The sequence below is a fragment of the Pipistrellus hanaki genome (genome assembly GCF_964339955.1).
Source record: "Pipistrellus hanaki genome assembly, chromosome: 13".
Lineage (NCBI taxonomy): Eukaryota > Metazoa > Chordata > Mammalia > Chiroptera > Vespertilionidae > Pipistrellus > Pipistrellus hanaki.
Genome location: NC_140515.1, coordinates 47387012 through 47403462, shown reverse-complemented (window position 1 = coordinate 47403462; position 16451 = coordinate 47387012). Strand labels below are relative to the sequence as shown.

General features: G+C 37.0%; 1 protein-coding gene across 12 annotated transcripts in view; it reads right to left on the bottom strand.

The window, feature by feature from the left end:
- The window catches only part of RBMS3 (RNA binding motif single stranded interacting protein 3), a gene marked incomplete at its 3' end in the record, with an annotated part of 624952 nt that overhangs the window by 66649 nt on the left and 541852 nt on the right, over nt 1-16451 (bottom strand). For all 12 annotated transcript variants that reach the window (XM_084902493.1, XM_084902500.1, XM_084902503.1 and 9 more), the window contains one exon: nt 4888-4998. In XM_084902493.1, the coding sequence (XP_084758619.1) occupies nt 4888-4998 (111 nt within the window). The remainder of the gene's footprint in view (nt 1-4887; nt 4999-16451) is intronic.

Here is a 16451-nt window from a genome sequence, read left to right as displayed (position 1 = left end):
TGGTTACACCATGGAATTCAGTGATGTCACAAACCACCAGTGGTTTGAAGGACACAAACAGAACTGCAGATAAGGAGCCTGCAGAACAAAAAACTTTTATTTTTTTCAACAGATTCCGGTGACATTGTAAGCCACTGGTGACCACCAACTGAACAAATGAAAAAGAGATAAGAAACTTGTAAAACAAGATTGTCATGCAATTTGGAGGTTCTCATAACACAGTAAAGTCCCCAGTGATTTCGGCTAATGCTTACAGTACAGTGATAAGAAATGGTGGTTAACAGGGCTTTGGTTCTATGCAGGGATTCCTATGACCAAAAAAAAAAAAAAAAAAAAAAAAAAAAAGTGGTAAAGCTAGAAAATTCTCCAAGGTCAGCACAGCCCTGGAATAAAACAGCTATTTCCTTTAAGTCTGGGAGATTCTGTCTAGCTTAAAAAATATGTAGAGAATTGAACAATAAACATTTGAGGTGGCAAATGGTAGAGAAAAGTTAAACTACCTGGCTTCCACCTCAAAATTGGGGGTTACAAGGGACCAAATATACCTACTTTTATGAAGATGAAAAAGAGGCATCTCAATAAACTTCCTTACCCAGGGATCTTGGGAAGGAAAGTGGGATGTGGCCTAATAAATTTCTACCCCCTTGTAATACTGGAAACTTCCAATCTAGCTCCAGATCCCCATTAGCTCTGGACCACTGTCTACTGTAGATCATTCACTGATCTCTCCTTGTTCTTCCCCTGGAGTCTGTTTCTGGATTGAGGTTCCTGTCTTTATCTTGACTCATCACTGCTTGCATCTTGTTTGTAGAATTGCAGTGAGCTTAGATGTCTGAAAGCCTCTGAAAAGTTACTGGTAAGAGAGACACATGATCAGATAATTTTAGATTGACTGGCTGTGGCAACATGCTGGAAAGTGGATTGGAGCCCACTGAGACAGGAAGCAGGAAGAGCAGTTAGGAGACTATTATAAGTAATCAAATGAGACCCAGGGCAGAGTCTAGAAGTGTGGTGGAAGGGATGTATTTGACAAATGTCTATGAGCCTAAATTGATGGGACTTTAAAAGTAATTGTATGTGGTGGTGTGGGAGAAGGAAAGAGTCTAGACCGAGTCCTAGGATTAGCATTTGACTACAAGAGCAAAAGGGCATGGGTATGGCTTGAGAGGAAATACAAAGCAGGAATGTGGAAGCGAAAGGGCATCAGTGGGGAGGAAACCTGGGGAAGCTAATGTGATTAGTTTGGGTCATGCTGACTTTGAGATGTTAGAGGGAGATTTACATGAGACAGTTAGCAAACAGTTGGAAAAAATGGGTCTAGAAATGAAAAGATGAGGTTAGCACTGAGGACTCAGATTTAAGAGTCTTTGGCATATCAAGTGGAGTTCAAAACAATGAGAGTAGATGGCATGGCTTAAGGGGAAAATCATGTATTAATACGAAGTTAAAAAATGAAACCATGTCTGAGCAGCCTGTGAAAGAACAGAAGAAGCAAAGGCCAGAAGAGTCAGAGGAGACCTCAGAAATCCCTGGGCAGGAGTCACAATCTGACAGCTTTTCAAGCAAACTGGGTTCAGTATTCAAATACAGGGAAATGTTCCATTAAGATTTAAATATTTATTTTATCTGACAAAATTGGAAGGTGAGACCACCCTAGGTCTATATGCCTCTGAAGCAATAATGACCTGGAGTTGAGTAGAGGCTGCCTTCTTTAGAGGCAACATCACGTTCCAGGCTGCCAAGGGAGGCACCTCCCACTACTCTTCACCTACCTCTCAGGCAGAGAAAGTATTAGGATTGCATTAAAAACATCTCTAACTTAAAATGTGACCTATGCTGTCAAGTATATTTATAGTACATGAGCGGTAAATGTAGACCAAATTTGATTCTGTACTTCTAGGGTTTTTTGGTTTTTTTTTTGCTTCCATCAGCCAACTTGATTCATTAATGTGACTTGGCTGGCCTCTAGAATTTTGGGGTTTACAACCTTGGAAGAGTATGCTAGATGCTAAGGAAGTGGAAACATGAGAAAGAAATACGTTATGCCAAACGAAACAGAGTAGGCTGGTGTGTTGTGCTGTGAACTTGTTAATTTCCTACATCCCTTCTGATGACTTGGACTCGATTTCCCGCCAGTTGAAGCCACTTGAATGTAGTGGGGTTAAGGACAACTTGTTTGATAAGCATCTATCTGCTAGATTTCACACTGTATTAGAAATGTCTCATATATCATTGCATTTAATGCTGGCAACTCCCCGGGGATGTAAATATTATTTTTCTACTTTGTAGAAGAGGAAATAAAAGTTCAGAGAGGTTAATAACCTACCTAAAGGTGCATAGCTAATAAGGGGCTGAGCTGAACTATGAACTCAAGTTGGATCCCAACATCTACTTTTTTTCCCTGTGACAACAGGCAATCTTCCCAGCAATAATAAAATACATTGAAAAAAAGTAATAGGTGGGAAAATCTGATAGTCACTCCACATGCCAATCAAAAATTCATGTGAAATGAATCTATGATGGCATGTTGAAGTACAAGAGTGACAGTTCAAGAAATATGTATACCAGTATTCTGGACACCAAATACAGTGATATTTTGTTGAATAAATCAACAAATTACTATTTTTTTTGCTTTTCCTTATTAAATTTCAAACCTTTGCAAAACATCAATTTATACAAAGTTTATAATATTCATAAGCATTTTTTTAGTACACATGTGAAGGGAAAAAAATGGAGGGGGGAAGCTACAAAATATTTGGTATTAAAAATAAACTTCATATTTCAAACTTTTGCTGAGAAAGGGATGGGATGTATATCATTCTTAAATAATTTGCCCATTTCCAGCTAGGTAAAAATAGTGATCTTATATGTAAATGTGTTCTTGTTGAAAATGCTCCAATACTAATCATAAAATATGTTATAGAATCAGTAATTACTATAATCCTAAACCTGTTCTTTATGTTTTAGTTTATTTTTCAATTCCCAAAAGTATCCAGTCATAATCTCAATTAAACTTAGCTCTTATGTGGTTGTTTTTTTTCTAGTTTGCAAATTTAAACTTCAGGAAGTCAGCTGGCTTTGCTTTTGATTCAAATGACTAGGATTTATAAAGTGTTTCTTGCTGGGCTTTGCATTATAACTCTCTCTTTTATCAGATTCCAGATTGTTATTCAATATAATAAGATCGCAATACTTCACTTATTGAGAATTTATGATCCCTCAAGGAGATTAAGGCTGACATGAAGGGAAATCAATAGCGGGCACATGAGAAACTCCCAACACTTCATGGAGTCTGTTTTGCTGGTAAATGAGCAAAGCAATGACAAATAATCCTTAACACAATACTAAAAGCTCCAGAAATATTATCTTTGAATTTTATCTCTCTGATGAAAATTAGCTGTGCCACAGTGTAGAGTTAAATGTCGCCTGAGACATGACTTTTAAAAGTCTAGGTCAGAGACCTAAAAAAATCATTTGACCCAGTCCAGCCTTCAGACAGGTAAAGTATCATCAACTGCTATTTAGACTCTAAACTGAAGTCTTAGAGATAGGTACTTTGTTTATGTTAATAAAATTAAACTTCTTTATTGAAACAAAGCCACTTTTTCCATTAGCTATATGAACTTGCTTCCTATTTAAAGCAGATTATTGAGGCCTCAGTGGACATGTCAGAAACATCTTATATTTCCAAAAAGCCTATATGTCAAGCAAACCATATGAAGATATTTGGAGATGATGCTAGCATAATTGTGAAGAATCACAGAAGTGGTGACTATGAGACATGTAGCTTTAAAGACACAAAGGCACGTAGTCAAAGGAGCCCCATATATCATGTTCACTACTTCAACTAGACAGAGTGAGAAATTGAGACTGGACAGATAGAAACAATAGGGCTCAATCAAGATTTGGGGCTAGAATTCCTAACTTCAAGTCCAGTGTTCTTTCTATAACACTTAACCTGCTCCTGTAAAAAGAAAATATATATTTTCTGCCTACATCATTAAAAATGAAAAATGAAAAACTCTTAGCAATGGTGTCACATGAGAGGTTGGCTTTGATGTCTTCCACTGTTCTCTATAATGTTAATTAACAAAGTTGCAGTACTCCAGGTTGTATTAAAACATTTGCCTTCCTGACTATTTGGGGAATTGCCTTTGTATGGATTTAAAAACTAACACAAAGTATTGCAAATGATTTCAAAGGCCTCCCTGATATAAAATCAAGGCTGCAATGGGAAATGTTTGATGTACTTTTGTTCCCCAAGGAAAAATAATGGCTAGTCGAAAATATTCCAACTTATAAAAAATAAGATTAAGTACATTAGAGTGCTTTCTCATTTTTCAACATCATTTATGTCAATATAGTAAAAAAAAAAAAAAAGATGAAAAGAACTCGATTATGTCAGGTTCTCAATTACTTTTTACTGACTTAAACATGGAAACTGAATAAAAAACCTGCATATTAGTCATAGTCAAGGTTGGTCCTTCACTGTAAGTAACCTGGGAATGATATATTAGCTGAAGAGGTAAGTATCTGGGAAAGGAAAAACAGGCTCAAGCGTATTAAGTTACAAGGTCTAGATTCACAGGTACATGCATAGAGACACTTTTCCAAAATCAGATTTTATTCTTGGTGCATTTTGTCTCAAGAACAGGAAGTAACTCAAATTTAAATGCAACACGATACAGCCTTCAACTCTGTCAATATGAGTAAACGTGTCCCAGAATGGAATAAGCAGGCAGAAGGCAGCTTGCTCATACCGGAACCTGAATGGTGTATTAGTCAGTAATACAGAGCCAGTTTTGCTGACAATGCCAGTGAAAAGAGAGTATTTCATCTTGTCAAAGAAATCCAAGAAAACAGAGCAAAACAAACTCTTCAACTCACCGTTCCTGTTGTGCCCAACGAAAGATGGTTCATCTGTTGTGTCAGGGGGCCCATCATGTTTGCTGGCTGCATTGACATTGGATGGTCCATTGTCGGCGTAATCACAGCACCCTAGAAGCACACACAATTGTCCATCTGAAAATACGTTCCACAGGAAGGAAACTTAAAACTTAAACATAATCATAATAGACTGCTTTAACATCCAACATGTTTACTTTACTGAAAAGGCTAAATTCATCCATGACATTTTCTGTTCATCTAAATAGATAGCATTTGTGACTTCCTTTCCTCTATTGTGATTTATCTGTGATGTATTTAAAATGCCCGTTATTTATAATTTTAATATTTAATGTAGAATGTATTCCAAGATATCATATATATGCCGTCTCTCATTGTTCTAAATACTAACTTTCTTAATTAAAAATATACAGATATGATGGAAATTCTCTAGTTTTTATTGATACTGAATAAGACTTTTGGTTTACATTTATCTATGATTTCTATGGACAGATTTTGATCACCTCAGTACAATCTACCACTGTGGTGATAACACTGGTCCAGATGGGTTCCTTCACTGGATCTCATTGAACATAGTAAAATCTAATATAAATGTTATAAAAATCCAAGTTACTATTTCTCATGTTTTAAAATTTGAATATTTTGACCTACTTTTATTTGTGTCTATGCTTTTGACAGAAGATACTAAACTGTTAAATGCCAGTCAAATGCAACACTGCTATAATTTTCTAAAAATTTAAAAATGTCAATTGTTTCATCAGGTGGTAGGAAAAGCCTACTTTTAGAATATGCTTTTTGATTTATTATAACTATTGGAATGTAAACAATACTAGATATTAAAAACAAAAAAACTTCTGTCCATATACAAAGTGTCGCATGGCTATTGAAGCACAGAGCCAGACCACATACTCTCTTTCCTTTTCCTCTGTTCTACTTGTATGCCTTAATTGACTAACGTAGACAATGGAAAATATTTTTTAAAAATTGAAAATTTAGGGTTTGATGGAGTCTTTGATATTATATGATCCCCCTGTTTTATTTTAAAGATGATTATAAAGGCAGAAGAAGTTCATGCTTATAACAGCTCATTTAAACATCCCATGGTAATGACATGATAGGTATCTGAATGCTATATTTTCCTATAAACATTATTTTTTTTTCATGGTGTGGCTTTTTCTCCATATCTGTAAGTAAATATTTTGAAGAAATAAAACTAGGACAGATCCACATAGTTGACAGGCTCTCAGACCCCAAATTGATTACCCACAGGCAAATGTTTTCTAAAACGCTTTTGCTCAGGATGATGAATTCCTCAGGTTACTATCCAAATCCAACTTCACAACTGTAGGTGTTAAAAGATCAGGCTATCACTCAGCCTTTTTTTGTGAACCCCTTTCCATTAATATGGAGGAAGAATAGCAATTGAGCCAAATATTTGGAGATACTTACTATACAGATTCAACTTTGCTCCAAAAGGCTTTTGAGCAAGATTCAATCAGAAAATATATGTTATTTTAAAGGTCTTTAGCTTGGAGATATACACGGTTGTGGATTTGTGTTGTTTGAATTTTGTGATGCTTCTATGAATTGTTGTTCATCAAGATGCTTCTTGAATGAGAAACATGATAAAACTTTTACTTGTAATTCAGAGACACATCACAGTTTTTTCCTGCTGTCTGAATCGCTTTGACAAAACCATCTTTACTTGATATTAAAAACAAAAATCACTTACTGGCCTTCATTTAAGAAGAATAAAATTTTTTAAGTCACTTAAAGAAAAACTATATAGAATAACCTCAGAGTTACGACAAGTTCTAAAGCTTTTTTTTTTTTTTTTTTTTTTTTTCCCAAGCCCAAAGTGGCACTTGCACAATATTTTAATCCTTAGCAGGTGCAAGACTTCAAAACTCTTCTTGAACTTGAGACTTAGTCTATCTCTTCAGGATATTTGCCCCTAGAGATCCTATCACATAGCTAAACTGTCACAGTCTTGGAAACCCCTCAATTTAATCAGCCTGCGCGAGTCACATAAAGATTGTTTGTCATAAATCAGAGATAAAGACCAAATTGTGTTTGGTAGTAGAATTTCTTTTCAGCACCCTAGGGGGTGACCTCATTCCCCAGTGTGGCAGAGAGGCAGACTTGAGTCTTTGTTTGGAAGGCAATATGCAAATGAGATATGTGAGTATGTGACAGATGAATCAAAATCCATGCATGATAAGGATAGAAGGATTGAACGCCTGCATTATGAACTAATTTAGGAAGGATTGTCTGGTCTCTTTAAAATATCCTTTCTCAGAAAGTGTTTGGGGCCTCATTTGATTACAGATGCCACGGAGCAAGCACTGCTTCTGTGTATAAACCAAACACCTGACAATCAAAGGAAAGAGTGGGAAGGGACTTGTCATCCTTTGGAATTGTAACTAGCAGCACTAGGCAAGGAGTGTAAAACAATGTAAGGGAAACATCCTTTTCCTACCCAGACCAGCCATCACAAATAAATGAACGAGAAAATAGTAATTCTTGCGGGAGAACTGGTAAGAACATACATTTTTTACTCATATTCATCAAAGATGTTCCATGAAAAGAGGATTCCCACAAATTATTAAGAACAGTAATGTCGTAACTGTCTTAAGGGATGGAATAACTTTACAATCAGTGAGTAAGGTGGAAATAGTAGGCAGGAACCTCTTGGAGAAACACATTTTTTTTTCTTTTTTAAAAAAAATATATTTTATTGATTTTTTTTTTTACAGAGAGGAAGGGAGAGAGATAGAGAGCTAGAAACGTCGATGAGAGAGAAACATCAACCAGCTGCCTCTTGCACACCCTCTACTGGGGATGTGCCCACAACCAATGCACATGCCCTTGACTGGAATCGAACCTGGGACCTTTCAGTCCACAAACCAAAAACCAACACTCTACCACTGAGCCAAGCCAGTTTCAGTGAGAAACACATTTTCTTGGTGATACTTTATCAGGGAAGGAAACTTCAAGAATTTGAAGTGCTGGCTATTTACAACCAAGAAATAGCCAGCAGTGTCTGCTAGTCAGTTCCCTCATCAAAGAATGTTCTTTGTATTGTACATGACATTTACCAAGAAGAGAGAAAAGAAAGAAGAACACAATAGAAAAAGAAAAATAACAAAAAAGGAAGAAAAAAACAAAAACCTATGGTTGTTAAGGCCAAACTAGTGCCCTCACCTATAATTGTGTCTCATGAAATATACTGCCAAATCAATTTCTACCTGATGCAGTTAAGCCATAGACTGAAGAGTGTTTTGCGACAGATGTTGCCAACACATTAAGGGGTAATTTCATTTTCTTGAAATGTATAGAATGTGCTGTCTGACGGAGTTTGCTTGGCAAATGGCGAGGCAAAAGGAAACAGATTTTTCATTTTAGCATCTCCGGATGTCTGGGTTTGCTCAATGTTTAAGCCTGCAAAGAAAAATACTGTAACATGCTGTAATTCCACTAAAAAGCACAATGACCAAACAGCTGATGGAAATGTCTGGTCTGTTTTAGCCACTGCCTCTGCAAAACAAAGCTGCTCACGCTCCAGAGATGGAGGGCCGATCTGGTTGCCCTAGCTCTGAAATAAACAATTTCAACAGTAATTTGGATAAAGTTTCCAAAGATCATTGATGTGGAGTAAACATAGCTGACCTAAGGCCAGAAAAGCATCTGTGTTGTTAACCTTCTGCCAATAGTTGAAAGAAATTTCAAGTCTTGGAGAGTTCATCAATATTTTAATTTCCCAAATGAAATATAAGTTGATTGGCAAATAGGGGAAATGTGGGCAGGCTCTCTTCCAACAAGAGCACACATAGCTGGCTCAAACACTGTATGAAACTATTGCAAATCTGCTGATCAGCTTCCCTGCTTTCTCTTATTTCCTCTTGGTTTAGTTTAACACAGCAACCAGAGCGATCCTTTGAAAATTTAAGTCAGATCCTATCACCCTGAGCAGTTAGATGGGATTAGGCAGTTGGACAAGGGCTTCAGGAAGAGAAGATGTTAGCTAAGGTCTGGAGTAGAGACGGTGGCTAGAAGGGTCAATAAGGGAAGAAGGGGGAAATATTTAGTACTTTGAACAATAAAGATTTAAAAACAAAACAAAACAAACAAAAAAAAAACAACGGAGGAGATGAGCCAGGTGCTCAGAATGTGAGCAAGACAGGCAGAATGTACCAGTCAACTACTGTAGAGCTGCCCTCCCCTGAACACAAGAGTGGGAACTAAAGCAGGGAAAGGAGGGCAAAAAGAGATTGAGTGATAAAGAGCCAATAGAGGGCTAGAGCAGAAAAATATAAACCCCTAGATTAGTGACCTTCTGAAGCAACCTTTTTTGGACCCCTCTTGTGTGCCAAGAGATTTCTTACTTTCACTGTAATAAACTTCACGTCCCTTTGCTTACTGCTCCCTTGTCCCTGAATTCATTCCTCGACTTCTGGAAAAAACGAACCCAACAGTTCACACTGGAGTCTCAGCTCCTTTGCTCCAAATCCTCCAATGGCTATCCCTCTTACTCAGGGCAACAGCCAGTATCGGTGCAAGGCCCCAACAAAGCCTGAGATTAATTGCCCTTTTGCTCCTTCTGTGATTTTCTCTCTTATCATTTTCTGTGTGATTCACTTTGTATGCACACTAGCCTCCTGGCTATTTCTCAAATATTTTCCTTCCTTCATCACTTTTGCATGGGATTCCCCTTCACCTGGAATGCCTTTCCCCCAGATCATCTGCTCAAATGTCTCTCCTCAACCCCTCTTCCCTTCTTCAGTTTCTCTCTCAGAGGGGATGTCCTGGCCTGTAGATTAAGTCAAAATTTCAAAATCAGGGTCTTGAAATGACATCCTTTGAGCATCTAATTCAAGCCTTGCCTAGGGAAGGCCCTATCCTAGGACTGTTATATGAGGCAATCATGCCCTGTAGCGTTTGTTACAATATCTGGCCAACAAGGTGGAAGGCATCATACATGATAGACATCAATTTCATTAGTATGCTTTAATCAGAATGTATTATATTGTTCATATTTTCATGTGATAGAATTGTATAAAGATGAGTATTAGCAGAAAGGAAAATTATAATTGTGTAAAGAATAGAGAAGTGTAAAAACAAACAAAAAAAACAAAGACCACCAAAAACAAAAGAAAAATAACCTCTATTAAAACCAGGACATGGACTACAGTGAGAAGAACACCTACATGCATATTCCTGCAGCTATCCATACTCTAGTCCAACTAGTGGCCATCCAACTTACAATCTGTGGACCTGCAGCAGCAAACTAAGGATCAGAATTAAAATCAGAGTATCTTGTCTTTATGTCTTCCAATCTGTTTTTTAATATCTCCAGATGACTTTGATGTACCCTAAAGTTTGACAAGCCTGCTTTGTCTATAAATTGCTATTGTGTAAACAAATGTTATAGTTCTTAAATACCAGCAATTGGTTTTATTTTATTTATACTGTCTCTCAATTATTTATTGTAAGCCAGCCTTGTAAAGGGGCATGAGTCTTTATAGCAATAATCCCATTATATTTTGTTTAAATATGCAAAGAGGCCAAGCCTACATTTTTGATGAGCTGAAATGGACAACTGTCTGAATAATTCAGGGGTCTGCCCAGTGACCTGCAGTGCTTCCATTTGCTCCACCTCCCTTGTGTTGTCGCCAGTGTGAGAATTCTTCCTATTTGAAATTTTGGTCGGGCCAGAATTGGAAATCATCAGGATGTAAAAGAGGAGAGAAAATCATTTGGATAATGTAAGTAGTAAGAAAGAGAAAAAAAAAATGTCATCCCTCTTTCCCCTCTCTTTGTATCTAGGTGCCTTATTGTCAAATTGTGGCCCATGTTACACTTTTTTCCTACCGTGACTTTTAGGAATTTTTTATAGTAATTATTTAACACAACTTAAAATAGAGCCAGAGGCATGAATGCATGGAACAGACTGATAAATGTCAGAAGAGAGGGGGGAATGGGGGGCTGGATAAAGGAAAATGAAGGGATTAGCTAAAGAACAAATATAAGTAGCCCATGGACACAGGCAATAGTGTGGGGACAGCTGAGGGAAGGGGCTAGAGATTGGGTAGATGTGGGCAAAGGGGGGAGGGGCAGAATGAGTGTCAACAATAAAAAATTGAAATTAAAATGATATTGTTTAAGGTCATTTGTCTTTTTTCTCATCTGTATGGTTTTCTGCCTCTCTGTCAATTTTTTTAATATTTCTAATCTAGTTAGAAAATAATTGAATTGAGTTTGTGTACATCAGACTATCTTTAGCCTTAGTAAAATGGAGTAACAGAGAATGATAAGGGCTTACAAGTAAATCAGTGAGTGCAAATGATTTTCTAATAGCAAGGATGATGTAATAATATAAATGGCATAAAGGTAAATTTATTTAATCTGGGGACCAGCTATCCAAATACAGTATCCAGCAATATTTCTGTGCAACATTCCTTGCCGGGTATGCAGAGATATTTAATCTTTTTCATTTGTGATCTTTGCATAGGTGGTTTAAAAATTTTTTGTTTTTTGTTTTTAACAAAGGGGCTTGTTGGGGGAAGTTTAATCAGAGCTGCTGCTGTGGGAAAAGAAAAAAATGGAGCAGAAAGCCGCCCCTCCTTAGAAACAGTCATAAATCCTCAACTACCTTGATAAATTTCCAACCAACTTGTAGAGGGCAGTCTGACTTTAAAACAAATTATGTTTGAAATCCCCAAAGCTGCCCCCGAGCTGGCAGATATGACTTCGACTTTGGAAGCATTTTGGAATGATCCCTGACAAACACTGGCCGTATGGCAGGAAGATCAATCACCATGGCAAGCAGGAATCCGCACTGCCCCGAGGACTCCATCTGAGCACTTAATCCCTTCCTTCCCCTTGTTATTCTCTAATTGCTTCTTTCAGTATTATACCTTCCAAGAGGGCAAGGGTTGTGTTCACACATCTTTTGTAGTCCCAATGAATAGGGATGTCAGGCAGTAGATACTTTTCTCTATCTCTGCCTCTAATTATTCAGTGAAATGAAACATGGCTGACATTTAGCAACATTCTTTATTTGGGATGGTAACACCAAGAGGGCCTGAATCATGTCTGCTCATTCACCACTGTTAAATGAGAGTGACTTTGTGCAATCTACAGGATGAGGCATAAAACATATGCTTCATAAATACCGGCGGGCAGAATGACGAAAGAACAAAATTCCAAATCAAAAGAAAAATTAAAAAATGCAAGTTTGAGAGAACTAGTCAAAATGGAGCATTATTCCAAAGCTTTTGAGAAAACTTTTCGCAAGGGGCAGTTTGAAAACCGTGGTTCAGCACACACATTTGCGAAATTATTAATATCTTCAATCACCATATTCTTAAAAATGAGATCTGACATTCACCTGATGTAAAAAAGTTCTATGAATACCACCACATCATATCTGTGGACATTATTAAAATGAAAAGTATGTTGCTTAATCTAGAAGGGACATTTGACAATATCAGGAGACATTTGGGGAAGGGATGCTAGTGACACGTGGTGGGAAGAGGCCATTGATAGTAGAAGCCATCCTACAACACACAGGACACAGCCCTACAGCAGAGAATTATCCAGCCACAAACATCATTAGCGCTGAGGTTCAGAAAACCTGGCATATGCAGACATATATTCATAAGCTCCATTTATACAGAATGAGAAAGATATCTGAAGTGTCAGTAATTAGAAAATGGCACAAAGTACCTATTCAACTCTCCATGCTCAGCAACTAACAGCAAATCTTAGCTCCTGAACCAAAATTACAATAATGATATAAACAAGTTTCTAAAAGACTTGACATCGCATAGTTGGTTGACATCTAAACCAACTGCCTAAATCCTATAATTTATCAATGAAAGGAGGCAAGACTAATATGGCTATGTGACTATTTTTTTTACTTTAAATTTCTATTTCTATTTATTTTAGAGACATGGCTAACTAGAGTTGGTTTCTCTCTTCTATGTGTAGATGACTTAGATTCAATTGCTATACTATTTGGACTGCTACTTTGAAAGTGTCACTGTGGGCTGAGTATGATGTTTACAAGCAGATAATTTTAGAACAGTTATATATATGGTTTATCCAAAAAGAGAAAAGCTATTAGCTGTAAAAAATTATTTTTTTTCTTTTTCTCTTAAGCATTCTTAATTTTGTGTTGCTTTTTTTTATTTAGTTGCCATTAATTGGAATTGTTTTAAAAATATGTAACATTAGCCTTGGACAGTGTGGCTCAGTTGGTTGGGCATCATCCCATGCACTGAAGGGTTGCTGGTTCTATTGATGGTCAGGGCACATGCCTGGGTCGCAGGTTCAATCCCAGATCAGGGAATTGTAGGAAGCAGCTGATTAATGTTTCTCTCGGTCTCCCTCCCTTTTCCTTTCTCTCTGTCACAATCAATTATTGTACAATTACAATTAAAAAAAAAACTATGTAAAATTAAAAGACACAAAAACCAAATTAGTTTTAAACATGGAGTCTCCTTTAAAGGAATCCTAATTAAATGCCATGCCTATTCAACTGTGAATAATGGTTTCAATGATTGGTTAAGTACCTATTTATAAAATAATGTCATTTTGAATAAGAATATAAGTATGTCACATTGAAGTATTTCTTACCAAAGCAGGTACTTAGATAATTAGGATTCTCAACAATGCTTTATTAAATCCCTTCAATTTTTTTTTCCTTAAAACTAAAGAAATCTGTTTGGCAGTGACTTTGATGTTTTTAACAGCTTCTTTAGAACTTTAATAGATCAAAATGTAAATATGTTACATTACTGAGGGAGTCTTGAAAACTTGAAGACATGGGACCCAATGGTCAAATGGTTTTGTTGACGAAAGTGCAATACCATGATTAATTTTTTAATCATTAAACTTGTTAAAATTATGAAAGGAAATTCATTATGCAGGTGGGTTACTATATTCTTTTCCTTTTTTTTTCTACTTAACAAGATCATAGTTACAGAACCAATAGAAATATGAAATGTGCATAGGAGGATCACAGTACTTCAGTGAGCTTCTAATGACTTCAGCAACAAAGGGTGAATGCATGTCCATTAGCTTCCCATTTTAATTCTATAATTTAATCAAGTGTGGCTCTCAGCACAAACATGTGTTATGAAAATCCACACGTGTGTCCTGAAGATAAGAAAGACACAGTTTATGTGGAAAAACTAATAGTACAACCTAAGTCCTTTGTCTTTACTTTGCAGAACTTATGGTATATGCCTTTTTCGCACATGCATACAGTTCCAAAATCAGTTTGAAGAGATTTAAGAAGATAGAGATTAAAGACATTAAGCTGTAACACTTACCAAATGAATGGGTTGGTCATAATATATTTCACTATCTTTCCTACTCTTTAAGATACAAAGAAAACTACTGATACCTACCAATAAAATATATTACATAATTAAAAATTATATTAGAGATATGGAGAACAGCTCCTTACCATTTTCCTACCTTAAAGATAACCCTAAAAATATGCACATCCCTTTAAAGATAAGCAGAACTCATTTTCCTTCTTTTTCATTCCAAGAGAGAATATAAAAGAAGCCATGTTAAACTACCTTCTCTACCAAAGTACAGCATAGATCACATTTTATAGCTGAGTTAGCATCTTGACAGATATTATTTCATAGTGGAAATGTCACATATTAAGGACATGGGCACTGTTAAGCCAATAGCTGTTGTACGTTAATGTATTGGAGGAGTTTAAGGGCACATAAGATGATTCAGTGATGGGATCAAAATATTTTCCATGCCTGCTCGCCTGTCCAGAAATCATTTAGATGGAATCAGCAGTAGGATCACCCATGAGACCGTGCCTTTCTATTCTAGTTCCACATGACATCTCCAAAATAAGACTCCTACAGGTAGATCTTTAGTATAGCACACATGCTTTATAAAGAGCCCATGGCTTCCCATTTACTCTTTGGTCCAATTCTCCAAAACTATCCACATAAGGTCTCTCCTCCTACCACACTGAACTCCTCATCCTTCTCTGACCCATCTTTCTCTCTCTTCCTTGCTGTCTTAGGCATCTAAAGCAGGTGTGCATGTGTGTAGATCAAATGCTACATTCTAAGAAACATTTGCTGTGTCTGAAGTCAAGCTGTTGGTCAGTTGCTTCTCTCTTTTCTCCTGCTCTATGTCACACACCTTGAACATGATCATGCTTTATTTCTCCCCTGTATTCTAAGTCCACTGTACCACTCATGATGTTTATTCATTTCCCAATGGTTCTACAACCTAGCACGGTGTCTATTATGAAAGAGGTAAGAATGGTGCTGAATGACTAAATGAGTGATGGCACTTGCTTATCAGCCAGGGTACCCCTGGCTTAAAAGGGATATAAACTCAACAGCAACTCCATGCTGACATTGGATAAGAGGAATCAATTAAACACACAACAATAACAACAACAAAAACAACAACAAAAAACAAAAGCAATCCCTTGATTGGATAATAGGATGGTCTTAAAAATCCATTCATTCAATGGGTTTGCTTTCCTTTAACAGTGGCCCTGACTGACAACTGCCAGCTTGATGTCTTTGTCATTTTGTATGAGAATTCCTGGTCTTCTAAAGGCTACATACTACCCAAGGAACTTTAATGTTTGAGTTCACTACATAATTTCCATTCTATGGAACACTTATACATCCCCCATTACATAGTACAACATTCCCTTCATGTATTACAGCTAAGACACTGACACAACTGCAGTGTAAACTTTTTCATTAGGGCTTTCCCATGCCACAAACCGTTTTCATAGCCATATATCTGCTCAGGTTCTTGTCAAACCTCGCCATGCGATAAGAGGGGGGAAATGCTTTATTCACTCACACAGCAATCCCTTTGTACACCTCCAAGTAGGTTTTCAATGTACAGGAAGTTGAAAATGCACGTACTAAATGGTATTTCAGGCCAGTCTTTTTCCAAACGATAAGGCAAATAGGGTTCCTGGCAGATGTCTGAATATTTATGGGTAGCATCTTTTGTCTGGTAAAAGGTTTATCTCGCTTTAACTAGCACTTAGGACAGGAAGCTGTCATAAAGCCTCTCATTAAAAACTTCTCCCTCCTGACAAATAGGCCCCCAGACCCGGCTGCAGATCATTTCCAAGGCCTTGCAGGATTCTATTGGTGAATGGGCCTGGGAAATTACTTCTCAAACCCCAGGGGTGATCAAGAGGAAAAGCTGGCTGTTCTCCTACTTATGGCCATTGTTTATAGTGCAAATTGCCTAAATATGTCACAAGGCACCTTGATTCTGGCTATTACAAGGAAAGCAGCTATTCCTAGTCCTGCAATTTGCTGCAAAATGGACTTTATTTTGTGGTTCCTCGGAGAACATTTCTGGGCTATTCCTTTTCTCTTTTAAGGCATTTTTAGAAATTTGCCTGGTGAGAGCTGGCAACTCAACTAGACCGAAGGATACAGGTGTGAAGTCAAGACCCAATTAAAAAAACGAATTCACTCCCTTTAAAGTACACTTTGTGTTAGTACATTTGTCACTAACAT